At 34.9% G+C, this 26,370-nt stretch overlaps 2 protein-coding genes across 3 annotated transcripts in view; both read left to right on the top strand.

Moving 5' to 3' along the window:
• Positions 1–13,527, top strand: part of adgra2 (adhesion G protein-coupled receptor A2) — a 138,501-nt gene extending 124,974 nt beyond the window's left edge. Inside the window, exons 15-19 of the mRNA XM_056463153.1 lie at positions 1,083–1,210; positions 1,415–1,538; positions 3,124–3,272; positions 6,324–6,413; positions 8,053–13,527. Of these exons, the coding sequence (XP_056319128.1) occupies positions 1,083–1,210; positions 1,415–1,538; positions 3,124–3,272; positions 6,324–6,413; positions 8,053–9,493 (1,932 nt within the window). The 3' untranslated portion in view covers positions 9,494–13,527. The remainder of the gene's footprint in view (positions 1–1,082; positions 1,211–1,414; positions 1,539–3,123; positions 3,273–6,323; positions 6,414–8,052) is intronic.
• A 1,492-nt stretch (positions 13,528–15,019) lies between these two features.
• rab11fip1a (RAB11 family interacting protein 1 (class I) a) overlaps positions 15,020–26,370 on the top strand; it is a 33,472-nt gene continuing 22,121 nt past the window's right edge. Inside the window, exon 1 of one of the 2 annotated variants that reach the window (XR_008838196.1) lies at positions 15,020–15,588. Coding sequence is in view for 1 of the 2 variants with exons in the window: in XM_056463152.1 (XP_056319127.1) it covers positions 15,245–15,588 (344 nt within the window). In the remaining variant the exon portion in view is untranslated. The remainder of the gene's footprint in view (positions 15,589–26,370) is intronic. The other variant, XM_056463152.1, reaches the window with a different exon arrangement.

Here is a 26,370-nt window from a genome sequence, read left to right as displayed (position 1 = left end):
GTCGTGGTCAAAGGCAAAGAGGTCGCTATGGGTGGCAAACAGCATAAACAATTAAGCAAGGCAAGGATCAAAAGGCATGGCAAGGCTAGACTGGAATAATGCTTGGTAATGTTACAGGTGAACTTACAACAAGACTCAGCCGTGTGTGTGTGTGAGTGGTGAATACATAATCCATGTAATCAGTCTATGATTTGTTTCCAGCTGTACAGTATGTGTGCAATCAGGGCGAGAACTGGAACTGGTGTGTGTGTGAGGTGCTTGATGGGATTTAAAGTCCATGAAGTCCAGATCAGTGACAAATTTGTTGGTGATTGTGACGATATGCAGTGATGAAAAGTGTCAATAAAATGGTAAATCAAATTGAAATGGATTATATTAACCGACATTTGCTGTGTGTGCCATGTATTTTTGAGTGATGAACTGGGTTACTGATTATTTGTCCCACACAGTAATGATTTCCACAGATCTTTTCCTCATTATTGAGTCTATTTATTTTATCTATGTACATGTATGTAAATTTATTTATTCAGATTTTCTATATATTTCAGTAATATTATTGAATAATATTCAAAAGTTTAGATTATTTATACACAATACACAATAGATATATTATATTAGAGACTTACCAAACACGTGGCACTAGTTGGATATGCATTGCAAACCTTAAATAACAGTGAAAAAATAAAAATAAAAACTTTCTGGCCTTGCTTATTATTATACACTGCAGTCAAGTATGAGGTTTAAGTACAAACTTACTAATGAATATAGAAAGTAGTTAAAAAGCCAGATATTATTTGGAAGTAAGCTATCAATGCAATACAATGAAGAATCATAATAGTAAAATAATGCCAGCTTACTGATTAATAGTATTGATGTTGTCAGTATAACTTCCCACCTTTATTGAAAATATTTAATCATGACATTTTATACTGCATACTATCAACCTGAATTTCAATATATATATAATTTATATATATATATTCTCACCTCTGTTTTGAAAGCCTTGAGGTGTAAACATGCTGTAAAATCCAAAAACAGAATCTTTAAACATATTTTCTCAATTTTCTTCATAAATGTTTTAGGAGATACCAGACTTCCCAGGTTCACCTTCGGTTCCAGTGGAAGTGCTTCATCCTGTGATTTACACTTGCACTGCAGTGCTGCTCCTCTGCCTCTTCACCATCATCATCACTTATATACTGCACCACAGGTATTTGTTTGACCTTATTAAAAATGTCACACATATTTTTGCTAACACTGAGACATATTAGCTAATGTATTTAGAACCCAAAAATGTTGCCAGAAGGTGGTAGGGACTTAAATCTCTTTTTACAGTATGACCTGTTACTGGAGGAGCCAAAAACTTTTGCTAAAACCTGTGAAATGTCTTAACATTTTATTTCTCTACCATTAGCTCCATCAGAATCACAAGGAAGAGTTGGCACACTCTCCTGAACACTAGTTTCCATGTTGCAATGACGTCTGCAGTATTTGCTGGAGGCATCACTCTGACAGGATATCCAATTGTATGCCAGGCAGTAAGTGACCATTTTGTTTTTGTACAAAATAATAGTCTTTTATTTTATTAAGTGCTTTTCCCACAACGTTTGAGACACAAATTCCATACCAGAGATGGAGGACATATTGTGGAGCTTTTCAGTGTAAAAAAGTACAAATAGAAATAAACTGTTACCTTTATTTGTTTTGAATTGTTGCAGATTATTTATTATTATTATTATTAGTAGTAGTAGTAGTAGTAGTAGTAGTATTTTTAGTATTATTGTTATTATTATTATTATTATTATTATTTTATTAATTGTTAACAAAACATACAAGCTGATATATAATGAAATAAATAAATTCAAATACCCCCACCCCCTCTCCTGCGGTCTCTTGAAACTGGGGTATCCAATGAATAGAAGTTAACATGAAAACAAAAAACAAAATACAGTATCAAGTATCAATTGTACAAAGTAAGGCAGTCATTCTGGATCCTAATCATTGTTTTGTGCAATAAACAAGGAGATTTTGTCTGCAGCTGAAGTCCAGATCTTTAATGTACTCATTTGTACTAAGTTCACTCAAGCTGAGGATAATTCCAACATTATAATGTCCTAAAGTTGTACCAACTACTTGTACGCAGCCAATGTTGGGCTAGTAGTTTTTTTTGCAGAAATTAAGCCAGCAAGCCAAACAGCTTTTTGTAGCTTGGTGAGGTTCAACGTAGAATCATCGCTCAATAATAGAATGGAAGGATTCACTGGTACAGGATATTCAATAATTTTAGATAAGATAACACAGACCTCATTCCAAAATCTTTGTACTTTTCCACATTCCCACATCATATGAAAAAAAGATCCAAGTTCCTGGTCAGGACATTTATCACAGAAGGGACGATAGGAGGCATTGATACGATGTATTTTGAGTGGGGTCCAGTAGGTTCCATGACAAAAGTTATAGTGAATGAGTTGATGATTGGGATTTTTAGATGAAGTAAAAATGTTCTGCCATACTCTTTCCCGTCTGTGACACCCTCTTCTAGTTGACAGTCAGTTTGAATTGTTGCAGATTATTAAAATATAATCTGAAAAAAAGTGTATATTATGTAAATAACGTTTTTTTTTTTTTTGTGCATTGTTACTAGGGCTGAACAATATATTATTATCACGATAATAGTATATGCAATATACAAATCACAGATGTGTGATAAATTATATTTACTATATGAATTGGTAGTTTGTCTAAATTTGATCAGATGGGGCCCCAGTAGTTGCTGTTCTATTGGTTAGAGCGTTCCAAAAGTGAACCTATCGCTCAAAATAAATACTTAAAAATACAACAGCCCATCAGAGTCAGAATATCTGGCTAGGTTTTCACTCATTTGTAGTGTTTTAAAGAATAAGTATTTGCTGATTTTAGTCTGAATTTGCATTAATTAGATCAAATATGTAAATTATTTAAAAACATAGTTAATAAAAAATGTTTTAATGTAAAGTGTATTGTTATCGCAATGCTTAACAACAACATCGCATATTTTTTTCAGTATTGTGCAGGCCTAACTGTTACTGTACTGTGTTTATTGTGTTTATCTTTACTCACATGCTCTTGTTTTTTTTTTTCCAGGTGGGGATTGTTCTTCACTACTCCTCTCTGTCCACTTTGTTATGGATTGGTGTTAGTGCCAGGGTTATCTATAAAGAAGCATTATTAAGAACTCCACAGCAACTAGAAGGAGAATCTGCTGTACAACCAACCCAACGGCCCATGCTTAGGTCAGTGAAGTTCTCATGGAATGTTGGGAGCATTCGATTTCTTGAAAGTATCTTTTACAAGCGCTCTTACAACTCTCAAATAATATGGCCATAAAACTGTTGTAGAACAATAATTCTTTGTAAATGACTTAATAGGCCTATTTGGACTATAATTGTTTTAAAAGGTGCATGTTTTTATTGCAACCCAAATTGGAAAATAGCTGCGTTTTTTCCACTGCATAAGATAACACTGGATTAGCTGCTTTTAAATCAACATTCTTAAACTTAGATATACACTGTTTTTAATTTTGTTAATTATTTTATTTTGTTCTTACTGTTAAAACAGTACTATTGTAAAATATGAAATATTATTGCAATTTAAAACAGGTGTTTTATGTTTTCATGTTTTACTACTGTAATGGCATGCCATTACGTCAGTCTCCGATGTCAAATGATCCTTCAGAAATCATTCTAGTATTTCTAAATACTATATAACATTTATTTAAATTAAAACTCATTCATTCATTTTCCTTCGGCTTAGTCCCTTTATTCATCAGGCGTCGCCACAGCGGAATGAACCGCCAACTTATCTAGCTTGTGTTTTACACAGTGGATGCCCTTCCAGCTGCAACTCAGTACTGGGAAACATCCATACACACTCTTTCACACATAAACTATGACCAAATTAGCTTATTCAATTCACCTATACCGCATGTCTTTGGACTGGGTGAAACCAGAGCACCCAGAGAAAACTCACGCGAACACGGGGAAAACATGCAAACTCCACACAGAAATGCCAACTGACCCAGCCGGGACTCGAAACAGCGACCTTCTTGCTTTGAAGCAACAGTGCTAACCAGTGTTTCCTCCATGTGCCTCCAGGGTTTCCCCCACAGTCCAAAGACCAGCGGTATAGGTGAATTGGATGAGCTAAATTGGTTTTAGCATATGAGTGTGTGTGGGAATGCGAGAGTGTATGGGTGTTTTCCAATACTGGGTTTCAGCTGTAAGGGCATCCGCTGCATAAAAAACATATGCTGGAATAGTTGGTGGTTCATTCTGCTGTGGCGACAAAATGAATGAATGAATGAAATTATATATATATATATATATATATATTTATTTATTTATTTATTTATTTATATATATATATATTAGCTGTATATAGAAACGGTTACTTATATTAAGTGCTTGGAATAACTGCTTTTGTAATAGTGTGACCAAAACATTAGCTGACATACTGAATGGTCCTTGTTGTCATTTTCATTAAAGGAACTCATATCTCAAATCAGTTTTGAAGCATTGACAGCTTTATATTCAAATGCCATATTGAATTAGCACTTCCTGAGCAGAAACTGCTGATAGTCATGTACATAAAATAGGCTTTTGAGAGTCTCTGAATGGACCACCAAAAGACTACTCAAAGAGCGACATTGTCCAGAGAACAGCTGAATCCCATCTGCTGTTAGAGTCGGACAGAGGAAAAGAAAGAGGGAAATATGGGAGGACTGTAAAAGTTGCTAAATCAAATGAACAGGACTAGTTAGGGCAAACTTTCACATGTCCTCAGAGACATGCAAATATATTCATTCCCTCTAGCCTGTGTTCTCTGTTTTGACACTAGACCTCCATGCTCTCAACATCCCCAGGGAAGGTCTGGTAAGATCCCACGCTTGTCCCTTGGGATAAATCCTGTTATGTTTTCTCCCTTTCCTTTACTGTCTGGAGCCCAGATTCGGCTCTTCACTGACACACATTGACAAATAACCAGCCCAATGTTTAAAGACCACACTAATGTATTTTTTTATGTCAAGCAAAGGTCAAAGGGAACATATGCGTCATAGCAGCATTATGTCTTAAATATTTTATCTTACATCTGAATGCTAACTAGCTTCATTGCAAGTGTATGCCCAAAACACTGTGGCAGAAATTCCCCATTAGTAGGTTGAAATATAAATCTCAACTAAGTCTTTGTGCTCTTTGAGCCCTACATTTGTATAAAAGCATCTAAATCTGAAAATATGTCCAGATTGAAGCCTTTTTTGTAATCTTTTTATACAGGAATGGGGAGCATTTATGATACAAATACATATTTCAAATACAAAATAGTATTTTGTCATTTGTATTTGAAAGGGTTTATGAAAATGGCTTAATATTTTGTATAAAAATACTTAAGGGTCTTATATTTTTGTATTTTTAAAATACTGTAAAATACTTTGTAAGAAGTCTACATGATGAAATCTTATTTGCCTAAGCTTGAGGTCAAAACAGAAAATTGATTACGACGGTGGTCAACGCTTGCAGTATGGATGGAAATTATGCATCTTTGCTTAAGAACTATGATGGAATAAAATATCAGTCCTTACGAACTTAAGAGCTTTCAGCACATAATCATTCTCAGTCTCAGTGCTGCAGGTGGAAATTTAGAGGAACTTTAGAATAATAAAACGCCTGAAGATGGTATGCTGGTGTTCTCTAAGGGGTACACTGAGACTTTTCCAGTTAAAGAAGAACTAAATATAGAATGTAGATGCCAAGAAAATAAGACCAACAACATAAAAACAAATCTTACAGTGGCTGACTTAAACTTGCTCAGAAAAGCTGTTGTTATCAAACTGTGTACTTCACTTAGTCAGTTTAATGGTGAAGGGATTGATTGAATATGCCTATTGATAGATGGTTAGCAAAGAAATGTTATACTCCCATGTAAATGTATTTTGGAGTATTTTAAAATACAGTATTTTATTTTGATACTTGTTGTGGCTGCTCTATTTTGTAGTTTATTTTGATACAATATCAAAATTGATACAATATCAAAATTTAATTGTACGAAATTGAGGTATTTGGGTATTTTAATTTAAAATACATTTTAAATCATTTTAAATACATTTTACATCCCTGTTTATATATACCTTTATTTTTTGGAATGTTTAAGCTATTATTATTAGTCATAGTACTAGTGGTAGTAGTACTAGTAATCATCATAGTAGTACGTTAACATGTTTAGCATTTGTAAAATTACACCTAAAATGTTATTTTTTTTATTGTAAGTGTTATCATTTCTCTTGACAGGTTTTACTTGATAGCCGGCGGCGTCCCTCTAATCATATGTGGTATCACTGCAGCTGTAAACATCAATAACTATGGAGACAACATTCCTTAGTGAGTACTGCTATTACTTTTATTTCCTGTAGAATTATGCTAATATAAACATATTGTTTATATATTAGCAATATCACATGAGTAGGCAGTGTGATGTGGCTGTATATTGGCGATGGTGGGGGGCGTGCATTGGCTCGAGGCCATAGGCCAAGTGCCTTAGTGCCTCCCACCAGTGCCAATGTACAGTCATATCACACTGCTATGAGTATCATATTGCATTCATACAACAGTTCGATGGCATAATCGTGTGTATAAAAAAGAAAATCAAACATGAAGAGTCTCAAAAACCCTTGTGTATGAGGAACTACTTTCTTCCATCATTCATATACATCTGCAGCTGATGGTCAGAGCAGCAGAAACCATTGCCAGTTTACAAATGTCACTTTAGAACTAGTATTAGAATGATTCTCTAGCTTAATGTCTAAAGTGATGACAAAACAGGTCATTTTTTCTGACATTTTAAGATTATAAGGCTAAACGGCATGAAATGCCATTAATCTACAGAGATCTCACAGTATTTCTCTATTGCAATCAGGATATGACAATAATTAACCCTGAAAAAGCAAAAGCAAAGCAAACACTACCAGTTTCTGTGGTATAAATACAGCACTACAAAATACAAAAGAGAGAGATCGACTCAGAATATCACTTACCTGACCTATAATGAGTTGTTCAGCTGTAGTTTGAAACTTACGTTGAGAAAACGCTGTTTTTCTTCCTCTAAGGACTTATTATGCAGTCTCTGTCACCATCTTGTGGCGGGACATTAGCCGTCACTTTCTTTGGTCTGCTCAGGCTGATGGTGACCGATGCACTGAATCTCTAAAATTATTAATATTTTAAAATAGGCACTATAAATAAACTGCATAGTTGCAATCTAAACAACTTCATTCTCAACTAAAAAAGCCTCAAAAGTACATTATATTGTCCAACACCAGCAATATTTGTCAAACTGTAGAGTGTCTTCTGTTTATCGCTGTACTTGGGCAGAGTAATACACAAGGGAGAACGCTTAAGAGGCTGTACGAGTCCTGTTATTTACAGAATATCGCACGGCTAAAAGCCAATCAAATTCAAGAACCAGACAGAAATGTATTATACTTGTTCTATGTCTATCTAATCTCTTTTCCTCATATTCTTAAATTTGTCATTTATAATATTTTTTAAATAAAATTTGCTATTACCGTACATATTTTGGCATGCATTATTTGTATAGCTGAAAGACATTTTACTGCAAAATAACTGTAATCAGTACTGTATATGTACTCTATCAGTATCAGCTCTGTAATTAAAATAGTTTGAATTTAGTGTTACAATTATGAGCCTGTACAGCAAATAAGTAATATTTTGTCAAATTTTGTCACATGGTGTTTTTTTTATAACATTACAGTCCTACAGAGAGACTGGTGACACTTAATATAGAAATAAATTGTCTGAAGTCATACTTTCAGTTTTTATTAGCTTCTGTTCTTTCACTGTCTGATACTTGTAGCAGATTTACTGCACATGCTGGACTGCTTCTTTACAGGCTCTTTAAAAAGTGTCTATTTTGTACAGAGCTTTCTTTGTGTTTCGGCTATTTGACTAATTACTGCCCTGCCCTCTCTGACCTTTTTCATTGCTCTTGACCTTTCGACAGCTGCTGGTTGGTATGGCAACCCAGTTTCGGAGCTTTCTACATTCCAGCTGGATTGATAATCCTTGTGACCTGGATCTACTTCCTGTGCACTGTTTTCTGCCTGAGGCACCGAAACTTCCAGGAGTCTAAAGATCCTCAATGCTCTGCGGCCGACCCTTCAAATTTGCCAGAGAGTCAACCGGCACTCAGCGGCAGCACCAGTCTTCTTTCCACGGACTCTGGGGTCGGCCCAGTGCATGCTGGGACAACAGTGGAGGACCAGTACTCATTGAAGGTCCAGTGTTTGGTGCTGGTGGCAACCCAGTTTGTGTTTGTTGGGCTGTGGTGCTGTGGCGCTATGGCTGTTTGGAATGTGGATAGAGAGCGGAAACTCTTCAGTTGCCTATATGGAGGAACAGCTACTGGTTTAGGCATCTTCTTAGTGCTCCATCACTGTTTCAAGCGTTTGGATGTCCAGGCAGCTTGGCTAGGGTGTTGTCCAGGCTACCGTCGCTCTCAACCTATGCCAGCCTACTCCCACCCCTGCACTGTCACAGTGGGTGTTCAGAGTGCCTCAGAAAGGGGCTCCCAGCTTTTTGTAGCATGCCATCCACCTACGGACCCAAACCAATACTCTTCTTCTGCCAGGTCATCTTCTACTCAGAGTGGAACAGCGAGCATCACTGTTGCACCTTGCAAGCTTACTAACCTCCTCCAAGTGTCCCAAGATAATGCAAATAATGCTACTCGGGCACCGACAGGAACTAATACCAATACAAGCACAAGCACAGAGAACAATAAGCCGGCCAACAATCTGCTGCCTAGTCTACTGCCCGTCCAGCAGCCTCAAAGGAGGAAAGCTTGTAGTAGAACCAAGGGTGGAAATACCCAGTACCATCACAGAGGAGACGCCAGAGGTCACTACCGCCTCAAAGCTCTCAGAACAGGTGGAGGTGGTAGCATGGGTGCTCTGGGACCTTCTGGGACAGACCACTCAAATATTTACCATCTACACAAACATGCTTCCAGCGAGAATGGAAGTCTACGGAATAGCCATTCAGAGGGCCAGAATGGCCTTCTGACCAATGGGCGGCACAGAGGGGAAGGACTGGCGACAAGCCCTTCGGAAGGTAGTGATGGAGGTAGCAGCGGAAGTAGAAAACCTTTTCCACTGTTGCCTTCAGTGGCACGTAGGGCTGCTATGCAGCAAAATGCTCAGTGCCGCAGTGCTAGCAAAGACAATCTTAAACTGGCTGCTGCAGCTGAGAGAGAGTCAAAGCGGAGCTCGTTTCCTCTTAACATGACATCAAATGTTACTGCGACAGCCTCATTGTCGACAGTTTCAGCACCAAATGGAACACTAAAGGGATCTGTGGTGGAACTGGACACTAGTGGAACTGACCAATCACAAGGTTCGGTGGGTATGAAGAGCAGGGTATGGAAGAGCGAGACGACTGTATAGCAAAGTTTCAGGTAGAGTTAACAGACTTTGAAAGTTTTCTGAAGGTGACCTGTATGCTACAAGCCAAAGAATTAGTTATTTCTTCACAACCCTGCTGATAAAAAACACCTTAAACCAGTCTAAGGCAGTTTGCTGGTTTTAGCTGGTCTACTGACTGGTTTTAAAAAGATTTTTGGACAATTATCCATGCAGCTAAACACTAACTTGGCCAGACAATGACCAGCAAACCAGATTAACAGTGTTGTGATACTCTACGCCCTTTTTTTTTTCTTTTTCTTTTCTTTTTTTCCCAGGGTCTTGGTGTTCAGGAGCATGGACATGTGTACTATATGACTGCAGATAAGCTTTAGTCTATTATGTCTCTGGATGGGGACAAATCAAGGGTTCATTCATTTTAAAGGAAATTGTGTTTACTCCATCCAAGACTCTTCTTTGGGGTCTTCATCTTAAAACTGAGAGTTTACCACAACACTGCAGCATAGGCTGGTTTATTATTATTATTATGTTTTAACAGGGAAGATAACTCTTTGGCTCTTTATATAAACCACCTATTTGCAAGTTGTTTGAGGTGTTTGAACAGTCCAACATACTAAGTCTATGCTAAGCATATAATAAAGAAAAGTATGTATGGTTGTTTTATACAAAGAAAGAGAGTGGGTGTGAGTATGCAAAATTTGACTCCTCTAAAAAAGAAATTGCTGGAGGAGTTGATGTGGCGAAATATGCAAAATTATTTTTATGTGCTTTTTTTAGCTTGTAATACCACTTACTATAACAGACTGTTTGAACGAAATTAATCGTTTAATACTGAATATGCCAAGGGATTTGGACCTGAAGTTCAGCTGTTATTGACAATGCAGATTGATCAGGATGGTCTATCATCTGCTTGATTTTTCCTGTTCAGTTTTTCTTCTTCAGTCCCTTTGTGTCTTCATCTGTTTTATGCATTTGTTTTATACACACAATTTCATTTACGTGTCTGTAAGAATGTAGATTATGTGTTATGTATGTATTGTTCCACCATTACAGTGTTATTTCAACTCTTTGTAGAGTATTCGAACCATTGGAAAAGTTGCTTCATACTGCCCTCTGTTGGGCCATTTCCGTCATATATCAAATGCACTGAAAATGAATGCTGTGGATGGACGAATGATATCAACGAAGTGACAGCTCGTTTAGATGTCACCCCAGAGTATTAAGGGATTGATAAGGAAGGGCAAGTGTTTGTCCATACATGATTAGTTGTAGTGCCATGTGTAAGTAACATGGACTTTTTTAAGCACTTGGTTCAGGTAATGGATAAAGCATTTGACGTATTCTTATAAATGATAAGTATTTATATTATACATATCAGTATTAATATTTTAATGTAATTGCTATTGTCATTATGCAATGTCATAATATCAGTATTTTACACAGGATTGGAAGCCTAATCAGTTTTATCAACGTTTTTGACTTTAAATGCACACTAACATATTCAAGCTGGACCTCAAACTCCAACTTCTTCTTTTTGGATTATCCACACTACATATAACAGGTTCATTACTAAGCATTGATCATCCCAAAAATAGTTAGCAAAATTTAAGTAGACATCTGTAGTTGGATAACAAGGATATGAAAAAAAAATCATAAATTAAAACAAATTCTTAAGACTTAAACTTATTTTTATTCAACAAGCAAGTTTTTTTTTTTTTTTTTTTACCAGAAATTTTCTCTCAAAAGATAATAAGATGACATACAAAAGACATCATAGTGGAAAGAAAATATACAGATAAAATCAGAATTATTAGCCCCCCTGTTTATTTTCCCCCAATTTCTGTTTAATGAAGAGAAGATTTTTTTTCAACACATTTCTAATCATAATAGTTTTAATAACTCATCTCTAATAACTAATTAATTTTATCTTTGCCATGATGACAGTAAATAATATTTTAGTAGATATTTTTCAAGATGCTTCTGTACAGCCTAAAGTGACATTCAAAAGCTTACATAGGTTAACTAGGCAGGATAGGGTAATTAGGCAAGTTATTGTATAATGATGGCTTGTTCTGTAGACTATTGAAAAAAAGACATAGCTTTAAGAGGCTAATAATTTTTACCTTAAAAAGATTATTAAAAAATTTAAAACAGTTTTTATTTTAGCTGAAATAAAACAAATAAGAATTTCTCCAGAAGAAAAAATATTATCAGACATAATGTGAAAATTTCTTTGCTCTGTTAAACATCATTTATATTTATATTTATATTTAATAAAGAAAAAATAAATGAAGTGGGGCTAATAATTCTGACTTCAACAGTATTTGAAGAGTTCAGATGCACAAGCCTTTGCCGTCTGAAAAATATCTTTTAAAATGAGCATCTTTCTCAGCCTTCTACATTTGTCTTTAGTTATTTCACATTAAAGCCAATGAAAAGAACTTATTCATCAATACAAAAGTAAAATTACTGAGCCTACACTCTAGAGTCTTTTAAAAGAAAATATCAAATGGCATTTAAAAGTTTGTGAATCTAAACTCTTCATATGTTTCTCATCTTATAAATATATTGGAACAAAAATTATTTCAGGCTTGACTGTGTGTATATCCTAACCCTGAAGTGTCCAAATACCTTCTTAATATGAAAGCAAATAATGGATAATCACAGCCAGAAGCCAAAGGGTGAATTCCAATCTTTTTCTTCTTCTTCTACTACTTCTTCTTCTTTTTCTCCCCCAAAGCCCACAAGCTAAAATATACTGAATATAGTGCCATTATTTTTAGACTTCTGTCACATCATGGCAAAGTCACAAGTGAAACATAGTGTCTGTCTTCAGCTTACTTTAAATTGTGTTCAGGGATATTTATGTGCCAAAGAAGCTCACAGACAGTTAAAGATGAGAATTTTCTATATTGTGTAGTTTCCCATTGACCCCTTCAAGCAGGAAATCATTGTCCTCATCATTGTCAAACTTGTATTAAAAAAACAAATCACACGCACACACATACTGAACCATATATCCCTTTTCCCATAATCACAAATCATTTAAAGCCACGATGACTATGTAGGTTAAAATATTGATTATGAAGGCTGATATACAGTTGATGTCAGAATTATTAGCCACTCTTTGAATTTTTTTTTTATATATTTCCCAAGTGATGTTTAACAGAGCAAGGACATTTTCACAGTATGTCTGATAATTGCTTTTCTTCTGGAGAAAGTCTTATTTGTTTTATTTCGGCTAGAATAAAATGGTTTTTACCATCATTATACAATGACTTGCCTAATTACCCTAACCTTATACTAGTTAACCTAGTTAAGCCTTTAAATGTCACTTTAAGCTGTATAGAAGTGTCTTGAAAAATATCTAGTAAAATATTGTTTACTGTCATCATGGCAAAGATAAAATAAATCAGTTATTAGAAATGAGTTACTAAAACTATTATATTTAGAAATGTGTAGAAAAAATCGTATCTCCTTTAAACAGAAATTGGGAAAAAAATAAATAAACAGGGGGGCTAATAATTCTGACTTCAACTGTACTCTGATCACTATCATGTCATTGAACATTTCATGTGTTATTTAATTTTGGTTTAAATAAGTAGTTATTGGTGCAAAATGTCTTTTGAAAAAGCAAACAAAACACAAACACGAAAACATTGTGGTCTGCTCAAAGTGTGCCATGTTTATGTACAAAGTGTTTTGTTTTCCTTTTTTTCTTTAAGGAATTTACATTTTAAATGTCTTATTTGTGCATAATGGTTTCATGTGACATTGTGATATTTGCATGAACAATCGTATTTTTCTCTGGGTAGACCTAAAGTGTCTGAGGGTCAGTATTATTAATTCAGTGTTTTCCTCAGTGTTTTGATTGTAATCTCTACATTTAAAAGGGAGATTTCAATAGCAACATGAATATTTATATTTTTGTCACTCACATCATATGAAAATGATAGCAACATTTTTTGTACCAATTTCAGTAATATATTTGCTATAGATGTTAAGATTGTGCCTTATGAATGACATCATGCAAAATAAAGGTTTGGGAAAACTCGAAATCATTTTCACTTTGATTCTAAATTGTGCTATACAGGCCCGTAGCCAGGGGGGGTTGGGTGGATCGGAAATCCCACCCCTCACTGACAAAGGTCCAGAATTTGTCCCATAATTAGCACAACCCTGCTATACCATCAGACATAGTGAAAATAACCCAACAAAAAAGGCTTTAAGAGCAAACCAAATTCTCTGTTGGTTGCTTCGGTGTGACTTCAGCTAATCAGTTTTGCCCTATGCTAACATCCAGAGTCCAATATCCACCTGTGCAAGTGAACACACAAACTGACATAAGAGAAGACATCTTTCGCTACTGTATTGTTTTTAAATGAAAAAAGGAAAAAAAAAAAAAAAACATTTTACCAGTAACTTTTATTCTAAATATTTTAATTGTATTTTTAATTGTATTTTTTTATTGAAATGGCCAAATTCGGGCTGAGGAAAGTTAAATGTGCTGGCCAGTTTGTCATTTGCCTAATAACGACACTAAAGTTTTTAATGTAAAACTTTAACAGATTCCTATTTTTTTTTCTAATGATATATGATGTAATACATTTGTATTTTAAAAATAAGTCGTTTTTCACATTTCTTTAGTCTAAATCTTTAGGAAAAATTTGGTACATCAAAAGTGTGGTTATAATGACCACCATCCGACAAGCCAATTCAGCTAAAAATAGTGCTTAAAATGTCACTAAGATGCAGTTTTTTAAATTTCATAATTAAATCGAAAATGAGGCGAAGAAGTTTTGAGAAAAAAGAACCACACATTAAACCAGACTGGCAGTACGGGCCTGTTAAATCTAATCTGAATGAAAAAAAAAATCCCAGCCCAACGATTTGCGTCTGATAATTACGTAACCTCTGTTTCCAAGTAAAATGCAAATTCACATCCTTCACAAGAGTTAAATCCAATCAAAAGTTAGTTTTTATTTGATTGACGCATGTGTTATCCTATCAGCGTGCTGTATTGTAGTGACTGGGCGTTACAAACTCTGTCACGCAGGACAAAGGAATGAACATCACGCTTGTAAACTACTAAGGATACTGTTTCTCTAGAGCACTGCAGGTTTATAGCCTGCCCGGAGTAGAGACTGATCTGAGGGATGATGACTAATCGGCTTCATAATAATTACTCACGCTCCCTTGTTCTGTTTTCATCCTGCTAAATATACTGATTCATTATAGTGAATAATTTGAACCGAAGAAGTAAATAGGAGTCACACATGAGGTAGCTGTTATATTCTGTGAACATTTTTTTAATCCATAAAGGTAAACCCTACTGAGATTTTAAGACATTTTGTCGTGCAAGAATAGTTCATGAATGCTTAGGTAGTGTCTGATTGGTTTTCTGTTGAACTCGTAGATATATTCTATCAACCATCGTTTACTGTTCACTTTTTGAGCTTAAAATAGTAGTGAAATTGGGGCCAAAGAGTAAAAGCGGTACAGAGACGTTGTTTAAAGTAGCATTAACCCGGAATTCTAAAATAAACCATCCTAAACTCATCTGCAATAGCTTAACTTGAAGAATTGTGTGATACCTGCATCACCTGAGCGCTGTGTACACACTGTGCGTCATGCGTAAAGGGCGGGACTTGTGAGATCTCCCAAACGGAACAGTTACGCACAGAAGCTTGAGCGACGCCGGACACACGGCAAACATCAAGCAGGGACGTACTTTCAAAGAGCATCTTTTAGTCCCGTTTGAACTTGTTCTTAAACATGTCTTTGGGCGACCAGCAGTGGTATCCCACCAGCGTTCAGGTAACCGTGCTCAAAGCACGAAACCTACGTATCAAGGGCAAAAATGGAACGAACGACGCCTATGCCATCATGCAGGTGGGCAAGGACAAGTTTTCCACCTCGGTAGCGGAGAAATGCGTCTCGCCGGAATGGAAGGAGGAAGCGACGTTCGATTTGCCGCTGGTCCATCAGGATAACGTAGAGCGATGCACGCTGTACATCATCGCCATGCACCGAGCCCTGGTGGGGCTAGACAAGTTTTTGGGGCAGGCTGTCATCAATTTAGTGGACCTCCACGCCAACAGATCACGCAAGAAAACCGAGTGAGTAATATTCTGTCTTGTAGGGAAATAATGTACTATTCTGTCTTGTAGGGAAATAATGTAGGTTTGAGATTGTGTGTCATAAAATATCCCACTGACTCAAAAGTTAAATTAATAAACTACCGAGGAGTTAATCATAGCTAGTGATGGAAAGTTTAAATACTCCGCCCTTTTAACAATGCATAATAATAATAATATTAATAATATTAATAATAATAATAATTATTATTATTATTCGTAGCCTATTCATATTACTATTAAGGAAAAATAATCAATAAAACCTTTTTTTTTTATTTTAGTTCTTCAATCTCTTCAGGCTTTGGGTGCAGGCTCTTTGTTTGTTTACTTTTTTTCTAAAATGTTTTTCCCAGTGTTTTACAATTTCCTACTCCGCATTAAGTCAACATTGTCAGAGACAAAAGAATCTCAAATGGGGACTTCATATATTTACAAATGTAGCTGTAACTTCAGTAATTTTATTAGTTAGTCATTTTAAGTATTTGTTAAAATTATATCATAATTTACATGTTTTAATTTATTTATTTTTTGGACTTCTGTGATTTGATGAACTGCATATAAAGGCTATATATTGAGGTAAATTTTGTTTTATATTCGCACATTTAGACTTTCTCCTTAATAATAGAGCTTCAGAAAAGTATTCTGTGCTAACTCTAAATAGGCAAATCATATTAGCAGCCAATGATTATCAAAGTACAATGTTGTTCACAGTCAATTACATCATTCTAATACTGTGTTGAAGTCATTCTTACATGGGATTCCAAAGCCAATGTTTAAGGAAACCTGTCACAAGTTGTCATTGTACCAAAATGAACAAATGTACAAATATAAAAACAACTTTACCTCAATTTATGATTTCACTATTTAAAATTCGCTCAGAACACTTTACTGAAGTAATATTATTTAGGAGAAAGTCTGAATGTGCGTATATTTAAAACCAGCTTTACCTCAATAGGCTTTTTATGTGGGCTATTTATTTATGTTGAATTAGCAGTTATGAATATATTATAATTTTTTTCTGCACATAGTTGCCTCCATAGTTTATTCATATAATGTAGCTACAGTTATAATGCAGCGCAATGCTCTTTTTTTTCATAATTATATTGTAGCGTTCTTTGATCTGCTGTCCAAACAAACACAAGTCTACTTGACTGCTTTAGAGGAATTTGACAAACAGTCAGGACTTTAATGGTTTACTTTAGTTAGTTAAAAACATTTTATAGATATTTTAACTTTTGAGCTGCTATAAGGAGCTCACCTATAAGTTTGTCAGTCTATTTGGAAACGTAGGCCCATATTCAAAAAGAGAAGGCATGTCAATTTCCCTTTATTTGCATATTAGGGTGGCTGGCTGAACTGTCCAGTAGACTTCCTGTTCTGGCCTTTGTGAGAGACAAAGGGAAGTAATAGAACCTTTTTTTTTTTTGGTTTGGTTATTGGTATTTTGTGTATGGTGAATGAGGCATGTTTGGACAAATATTGATTATGTTTGTTGTCTTAAGGTGTTTGTTTAGCTTGCCTTGTATTTGTATGTTTTGTGAAGTGCATTTACAAACAGCCATAAACATATTATTTCTATTAGTACTTTTTTTTTTCTCTTTCATTTCTTTGTCTAAGATGATTCGTACTGTAATTATGCTGAGATTTGTGTCCCAGAATCCCCTTTAAGTCCTTATCGTATGACTTATAACATCTAGACTCACTATTAACATCATCAGTTGATCCTTTCATTTTTTCATGTGATTTTTATTTTTTAAATGTATTCTTTTTTTTACCCCTTAGAAGTCTTCTAAACTCATAGGTCATCATTCCAACCTTGTAAATTGAATAGCAGTTAAACAAGACCTTACACAACCAGTCTAACTGTATTACAAATAATAATGTTTTCACATTCCTCTCCACCCAGCCCAAGACAACAAAACTTTACTAGTCATTAACTGACAGCCATAAGTGACACCCAAGGTTGGGCTAATGGTGTGTAACAAAGTACATTTAGCTTTTACTTTCCACCACCTGTAAGAAAAATGCTAGTGTGTGTTTTGTGGATGCTGTTTTTGTTAAGTTTTTTTTAATTATTTTTTTCCCAATGTAACTTTTATATAGACGCTACAGCTATAGTCGATTGTTCACTATAATTGTGTGTGTGTGTGTGTGTGTGTGTGTGTGTGTGTGTGTGTGTGTGTGTGTATGAACCACTTTGCAATGCATAAAATAAGAGCAAATAACTTATTAAACATTTTTTTAATAAAATATGTAATTATGATGATGAAATGTTATATTACTTTGAAATGTATCAATACTACACTGTAAAAAATAAAATCAAAGTTCACTCAACTCAAAATTTTATGGCAACAAACAAAACAGGACATTTTTGAGTTAACTCAACTTTCAACCCAATTACTTCACTTGACTATTATGATTATTATAACTCAAATGTCCTTAAATTTTTTTTGCCTTTTGTCAACTTTTTTTTGCAGTGTAGTAATAGTGATATTAATAGGTATACTACTGCTTATAATAGTAATAATAAATATTATAATAGGGCTGGGCGATTAATCAAAGTAATTGAAATCGACCTACAATCGATCAAATTTTTCCAGATCAATTTTTTCAATTACTTTCCCTACCGCGAGTGGAGTCACGTGACCCCGCTCTGTGAAGGCTGATTAAGGGACAAACCACACCAAACGCACTTCTTGCATTGAGAGGCGCCTATTTTGAATGGTTTACTAGCTGCGCTTTCACAGTTTCCGTTGAGGTGCCTGCATTGTTTGTGTTATAAATACAACGGAGACTTTTGAAGATGGAGGAGAGACTTGTAGTTGCTGTTTAGATGCGCCAGATATGCCTTGAGATGGCATATTTTCTATTACGATAAAATTATTTACATTGAAAATTATATTTTCTACTTACGAAAACATTGAAAATTATTTATTTTGTTTCCAAAAATGCAAGTTATTTGTTTTCACTTTTTATAAGAAAAAAATGACTGTTGGTTTTAGGCAATGTGTGTTTTAATTTCAGTTGTTCAACATTGATATTCAATGAATAATCATAGATAGTAGATAGTGTATGTATGTTTCCTTCAATTAATTTAAAATAAAGTAATGCACTCTCATGCAAAAATGCAAAAAATCTCTCACTTGTAATATGTGAGCATATTTACTGTATATAATTTATCAGTGAACTTTGAGGGAAAAAATAATAAAATTAACAAATAATCGTTCATTAATCGTTATTGAGTTAAAATATTCAATTAAAAAGAGATTTTGATTTTAGGCCACATCGCCCAGCCCTATATTATAACACACAATTCTATACCGTTTTATTAATAATATTAATCACTAATAAGGCAAGTATTTGTTGATTAGACGCATCAAAATTATTTAATTATTAATAATATTTTTTTTTCACACAACTGAACGAATAAATCTACAAATTAACCCTTTGCTTTAAAATTTTTATAAATGCTATGCCTATAAATTAATATTTATTTTGCACAATTATTATATTACATTTGTTATATGAATAGTCACATTGTATGTATGCATGTATGTATGTATATTTATGCATGTGTGTATTTATTCTGAAAATTTATTTCAGTGTTTTTTGTTTCACTGTAATTGAGAACTGCGCTGCATTCAAAGTTAACATTTGTTTGATGTCTGGTTTAGAAAAAACAGCGAAAGGGACACGTAGGACCTATCTTTGTGCCTTGGGTTTGGCCCAGTTCACATGATTGCCATTTAAAATAGGTGTGTACTGTTCTTGGGACCTTACGTACTTCTAAAATATGTTAATCGTTGTGACGTGATTTGTTTGGGTGTATTCATAAGCTTATACTGGAATGCGAAGCTCACTATGATGTAATTGTGTATTCAGAACTGATGTAAACATTTCACTATGTGATTATTTCACGCAGGAGTGTTTTAATGAGACATTGGCTTAAGTTCTGCTGAAGGATTTAATTTGTTGTTCTCTCAATTGTAAAAAAAACTTGTGTTTGTAAGCACTAAAATTCTAATTCAAGCTTTTCATTTGTCCTCCCCTCTTAAATACATTTATGCAATTTTTATTCAAGGAGAACTCAAATTAATCACCTTTGAGTATAAATAATTAGTTTAACTGTTTGCATTCAAATTCACCATACCTTTTGTGTCAGTATTTTTAGACAATTAGTAAACCATTTTGTTGATCTGTTAGAAAAGTTTTTTTTGGTGTGTGTGTGTGTGTGTGTGTGTGTGTCTTAATAGCATGCCTTAGTATCAGTTAAAGGTGCTATAGTATGAACTGAGACAATGTTTAAATTATTTTCTACCTACATACAAGGTATTCCAAATAAGCTAATAATCAGGCTTTGTATTTATTGTGTATGAGATTAGATAAGATTCTCCATGCCTTGTGCTGTAACTTACCCCAGCCTATATACTTGCCCTGTTTTCAAAATAAGAGTCACCCCCGAAACACTAGCTGGCAGTAGAGTTTCATTGTTCCTCTTTGTCAAAATTCTTTGAGGGTGTATTGTTTACACCAGAAATGCCTGCGATGCTAACTTAAGGGGGTCGCACACTGGATACGCCGCTCAGTGATGCTCCACGCAGTGCCATGGATTTTAGAATTTTAAACATAGATTTCTATCAGTGACGGCTGTCCGTGGCGCTCAGCTACGACTCAAGACACTGTTCATATTTCTGCTGCGCCACAGAGCGCCATCTGAATACATTCATTTTAAATAACATGTGAATGTGCGCATCTAACTGTCATGTGCACGCCGTGTTGCGGCGCGTTCAGTGTGTGACTCGCTACAAGCAGCTAAAAGTCGATCATTCAGAGGTGGAAAACCTGCAAATGTGCAACAACTTTAATCATAAAGGTAACAAACAAAAGTATCCATCTTGAGCTCATCCACAGGACTTGACACTTGTTAAACACGCGCACCGACACTTGTTAAACACTCCCTCCTCCTGCGTTGCTCTTGGCCCCGTCCACACTCATCAGGGCTACAACCCGACCAATCGTCATCATGATGTGTTGCTAATTTTTTTGAGAGGTGCTTGTCAGGGTTGGCATCAGCCACGGTGAAGAGTATGCGATTTATAATCAGCCCTAAACATCCCATGAAGTGCTTTGAAATTTGCATTTTTTTGCATCTTTGACATAATCTGAATTGAAACACGAAGTGAGAGTGGGACATAGTGTTGCACCTCCCCTTTAAAAAAAGCAGCCAATAGCGTTTTGTTTTATCACGGATCTGCCAAGGCAAGTGGTTGAGCTCTAGCGCATCAAATGGGTATGGGTTGACATGAATAAGGCCCCATTAACACTAATAAGTTTAAGTTTTAAAATAGCATTTTAGAACAAAAACGATCCTCGTCCACACTGGCGTTTCATCTAGTATTCCTGAAAAGATCTCCGTCCACACTACACCACTAAAAACGCACATTACGTGACCATTATGTAACCACGTTCACTGATTCAGCAAATTTGACTGATTGCTTGACTTTATTTCCTAAATTGGGTAAACTTATTGTCTTATTTTATATAGACCTTTAAGATGACACATTTGTATTGCATTCTAAAGAGTTTTGTTATCAGCACCACAGTGGAAATTTAAATTTTTTTTTGTGTGTGTGTTGACTGGACCAGATTGACACAGAATGGAATGGTTAATCAAACAGAACCATCCGACCCAATAGCGTAAAAGCAGTTATTATTGCTTATCATGTATCATCTGTTGTGGCCAATCAAATGCTGCTGGGGTGTGCATATTAATGATCACACCCCGAGAATGCTATAGTTGGTGTATTGTTCTGATTCCCATTTTTAGTGATCTTTTTCTCAAACAAGATTTATATATGAAACAACTATATTTGAGGTATATGGTATGTCATTTTCATCTACTGAATACTTATTATTCAACTTCATTATATGTCACCTGTAATATTCATAATCCTAATAAGGTTGTGCTATTTTGGTATTTGTTTGTCTCTATTTCTGCAAAAAAAAAAAACACAAGTCATTCTTTGCTTTTCATTTGTTCTCCCCTCTTAAATATATTTATGCACAGCAAGGGATTGAATTAGGCCTCCTCTTTTTCTTAGAGCGTACTGGTGTCATGTTACTGTCCTACTTCAGGGTAATGTTGATATGGTGGCTTTGACATTGAGTTCAGCTGATCATTGTCGCTTGTAAAAGAGTATCTGAATGTCAAAAATAGGAGAAAATAATATATTAATTTTGAAATTGTCATTACAATAATCTTTTTAAAACCATTTATACTCTCTCTCACACAAACCCCTACCCAAACACACACACACACACAATGGGTAGGTATGGTACAATAACCGGTTTCAAGGTTTACCGCGGTTTAGAAAAGTCAAGGTTTTAAAACTGCTAACATTTTCTGTTATACCGTTCCTACATGTAAGTTTTTTTTTTTTTTTTTACAAGTTTTAGATGTTTATGACTATTTTATTTAGTTTTATTTAAACCAACATCCAAGCATGCTATGGACATGCACAGTGCAGTGACTTGCTTTTATATTTCAGTTTAATTCACCTTCATTTGTATAGCTCTTTTAAAATGTAGATTGTGTCAAAGCAGCTTCACATAGAAGGTCATAGTAAATTGAAACAGTGAGTCAAGTTTTCAGTGTTTAAGTTCAGTTCAGTTTAGCTCAGTTCAGTGTGGTTTAATATTCACTACTCAGAGTCTAAACACTGAAGAGCAAATCCATCGATGCGCAGCTCTACAGGTCCTGAACCTGGCAAGCCAGTGGCGACAGCGTTGAGGAAAAAACTTCACCAATTAGCGAAAGTGAAGGGAAAAAATGCTAGAGACAAAACCAGGCTCAGTTGAGCATGACCATTTCTCCTATGGCCAAACGTCTTGGCCAGAGCTGCAGTCTAGCTGGATGTCAGCGAGACTCATCTGTCCCCGGAGCATCACAGGCATCAGTCTCATGCTCTCCACTCCTCCACGACCACCCCTGCAGCTGCTTAGGATACGGCCTAGTCCAGGATTATGGAAACCTTGGAATCATCTCGTTGCTGATCTTGTATCGAATCTGTGGTGCTGCATAGTCTCAGAATCTTATACCGGCCCATGCCTAACGCTGGGTAAGATAAGTATTGATCATGTCTTGATTTTTCCTGATAAATATATTTTTAAAGGAGCCGTTGACATGAAAGTGTACCAAATTTGGGTAAAAACCCTAACATACAAATAAAAAAAATAAAAATAAAGTAGTTATGTGTTATAAAAATGGACTGACACAAAGAGCGAGTACTACTACTGAAAACTATTGAAATATATTTAATAATTTGTATACAGGCTTTTTAAATGTAATGACAGCTTGAAGACACCTCTTGTGTGGAGAGTGGAGTTGGATGCATTGCTCGGATGTGATAAAAAAAAAAAAAACGAATTCCTCCAAACTTCAACAGTCTTCAAGTCTTGACATTTCTGTGGGTCTTATGTATGAACTCTGATCTTTAGTTATTATTTTCTGTTGTAATCAGGTCAGGTGATTGGCTAAGCCATTTTAGCAGCTTGACCATTACCAGTTGAGATTTTACATGGCTGTGTTTTGGATCGTTGTCTTGCTGAAATGTCCACCCTGGTTTCATTTTCATCATCTTGTAATGTAGATGTTGGACTGAAGCAGATATTAGTCTACACTGGGCGGCAGGGCTGCTTTCTAACTATTGAGAGATTTCAGAGACTATTGAGAAATTATTTTATTACAAATAACTGAATTTCTACAATAATATGTTTTGCATAATTTGTATGTACATATTACTTTGTTACTGACATGTGGTGAAATATTCAAGTCTACAGCACCTTTAGAAATATGTTTTCTGAGAAAAATGATGTCATGTTCAGTATCCCCCACTCTTCTGTTATGGTGTCACGTTTTAGCATTTAACATTGACTCCCATATGAGTTACTAAATGTTCATACAGACTAAGGTGTGGTTAATGTGCTAACCTCAGTCGATCTTATTTCCAATTATTTTGCTGTGCCTTTATGTAGGCCAACTGTTCCCTTGTTATATGACCTCTAAAACCATTTTATAAAATGTTATGTTGATGTCATGTTGGCACAAAAAAGACAGAACATAAAACTTGCTGCACCAGTTTGTTCTGCAGTCTCCTTGGGCATTGACCATTGGTTTAAAGTTTCTATGTAAACACGGGTTTGTATACCTTACACAAATTAAATGAATCAGAGAGAACTCCTGGTTCCTGTTAACCCTTATTTGCTTATTTGACGCAGTTGATTCCAAATTACTAATTTAAAAGAATTAAATTAAAGCTTCCTTTAAAAATAACTTGTATAATAAAATACATATATATATATATATATATATATATATATATATATATATATATATATATATATATATATATATATATATATATATATATATATATATATATATATATATATATATATATATAATATTATTATTATTATTATTATTATTATTAAATTTTTAAATGCATTTTATAATTAAAACAAATCAAATTATTTAGCAATTATACTTTAATCAGCCATTCACAGTTTCATGTAATTGGTTAGCTCAGGATAAAATAACTTTAGAGAGAAGATTTTGTCACAATAAGCAGGTCAATTTGTTTTGTACTAGTGACATTTTCATAATGGAATGCATGTCTGACTCTGAATAATTATGTTGTATGTTGTAAAACTAAATATTATGGCAGCCTCTGTTTAAATTCTTCTGTTTTATTCACAAATTAGAGTGGGAACCTCCTAGTAGTCATTTTACACACACAAATGCAAATCTGGAACAAAATATGTAGATCCACTTCCGGGATCGCAGTGTTTATCTTTAAAATGATAACAGTGTGTTCCTGGTGGTAGAACACAGTGTAGTCCACTTTTCCCTTCTCGGTCAGAGTTTATGATTGGAGCTGAAGTTAGATTAAGAGCAGTACTTGTTTGTTTTTCACTGTATGAAGAGATAAACCTGGGTGTTAGCTAGCTGCATGGAATGTGTAGGATGTCCAATTGTTTTGTTTTTTTTTATGTTGTCTTGGATAACGTTACTCTTACATTGAAAGAATTTGAGAGAGAGCTGTGAGACAATGGTTCGTTTATGATATTAATGCACATCAAAGTGACTATAAAAATGGGTTTTACTGCAAGGTAGGCTATTAAAAGAAAAGGGTCATTCTGTAGATAGCTATCATATGATGTTCTGGTCGGCGTTTGTCAAGCATCTGTTGTTTCACACTCTCTTTTCTTCAGCAAACTTTAGAGCAGAAGATAACAAAAATAGCCCTGGATAATCTTAAAATAACTTTCCTTATCGCATGCCTAACAGTGACATCATGAAAACATTCCTTGAGCTTTGATTGCTGATAGGCATGATTTCCCGTTAGTTTTACTCCACCCCGAAACTTTAGATTTGAGTTTTCCAGCTGAGTTTAAGGTCCACTAACAGGCTGACAGTCTGTTTCCTGACCTTGGGCTTCTCCCATTTTTCTCCAGTTCAGATGTCATTCCAAGCATCATGCACAATGATTATAAATGTTTTGACCAAGCAATGAAAGACTAAGGCTAATTCTATTTTTGTACCCCTACCCCTTCCCCTTGGCACTTGAAAAAGAGTGTGACGGAGAAGGGCTTCAAAATTTACGTCATATGTCATCGTGATCTCTTGTTTTATATGAGATTATTGGTGACTGCTGTAGTTTTTCCAGTTGCATTATTCATTATCTTCAGGAAATCACTGAAGGCAACGATATCATGTTATCATAACGAAATAATGTGGCAATAAGATTTTAACTGTACGGAGTATTTACATCGTGGCCATATTCATCTATGTAAACACACAAAGGCAACATTAACATTATAGCAGACACTGTAAAAAAGTAATTCCCAGCCACTAGACTTTTCTGACAGGGTATTCAAGTGTCATTGAGTGACAGAATGTTGTGGGACTGCTGTACAGGAGTTATTATTAGGGTTTATTGAAAGTGAAATTTAGCAGTTTTTTTTTTTTTTTTTAAAAAGCATGTCGGTGAAACACAAACGCCGCTATGAATGTATTGAAACATGCTTGTTTCTTGTAAAAATTTGTAATAATGACAAAAAATACTAATTTGTGCATCTCCTGACTTCCATGTGCAGCCATGCTGCTGTTGTAGATGGTTTATTCTGGGAAATTTTCTTACCCCTTGGTTTCGAGTGTGGTCCCAAAAATCTCAATTTCAAGGGCTATCTAGCCCTTTCTCTTAGCCATAGACCTTCAAGTTAATGAGAATTGGGACACCCCTACCCTTTCTTGTAAACATGCAAAGTGAGGGCTAGGGGTAAGGCGACAGTCTAGAATTGGGATTGGGCCCAAATTATATGAGCAATTTTATGCAAATGTCAACCTTGCCATGAAAAAAATTATGGTTTCACCAAAATATCGAAACCCTTTCTAAGGTTTTTTTTAAGGCTTGTATTTAAAATATTGTAAAAAAAAATAATCAAATGACTCAGTTAATGTTCTCAAACATTTATATTTGATTTAACAGTCATACAAGTGCCAAATTCAAATCTGTCACAACCATTATGGAGAGATGTCACATCAATAAGGAAGATTTTTCCTCATAAATGTAAAAATGTAAAACTAAATATTATCAATCATTTTTGTTCTATATTGTGCACAACCCATTTTTTTATTGGCATTATTTCTTTTGGGTTCTGTAGTTTAATTCACTGAATTTCTACAAAGTAAGCTGTATGTTG

Source organism: Danio aesculapii, chromosome 8 (assembly GCF_903798145.1).
Source record: "Danio aesculapii chromosome 8, fDanAes4.1, whole genome shotgun sequence".
In the NCBI taxonomy this organism is placed as follows: Eukaryota; Metazoa; Chordata; class Actinopteri; order Cypriniformes; family Danionidae; genus Danio; species Danio aesculapii.
Note: the sequence above shows the minus strand (reverse complement) of the source record. Positions and strands in the feature narration are given on the sequence as shown.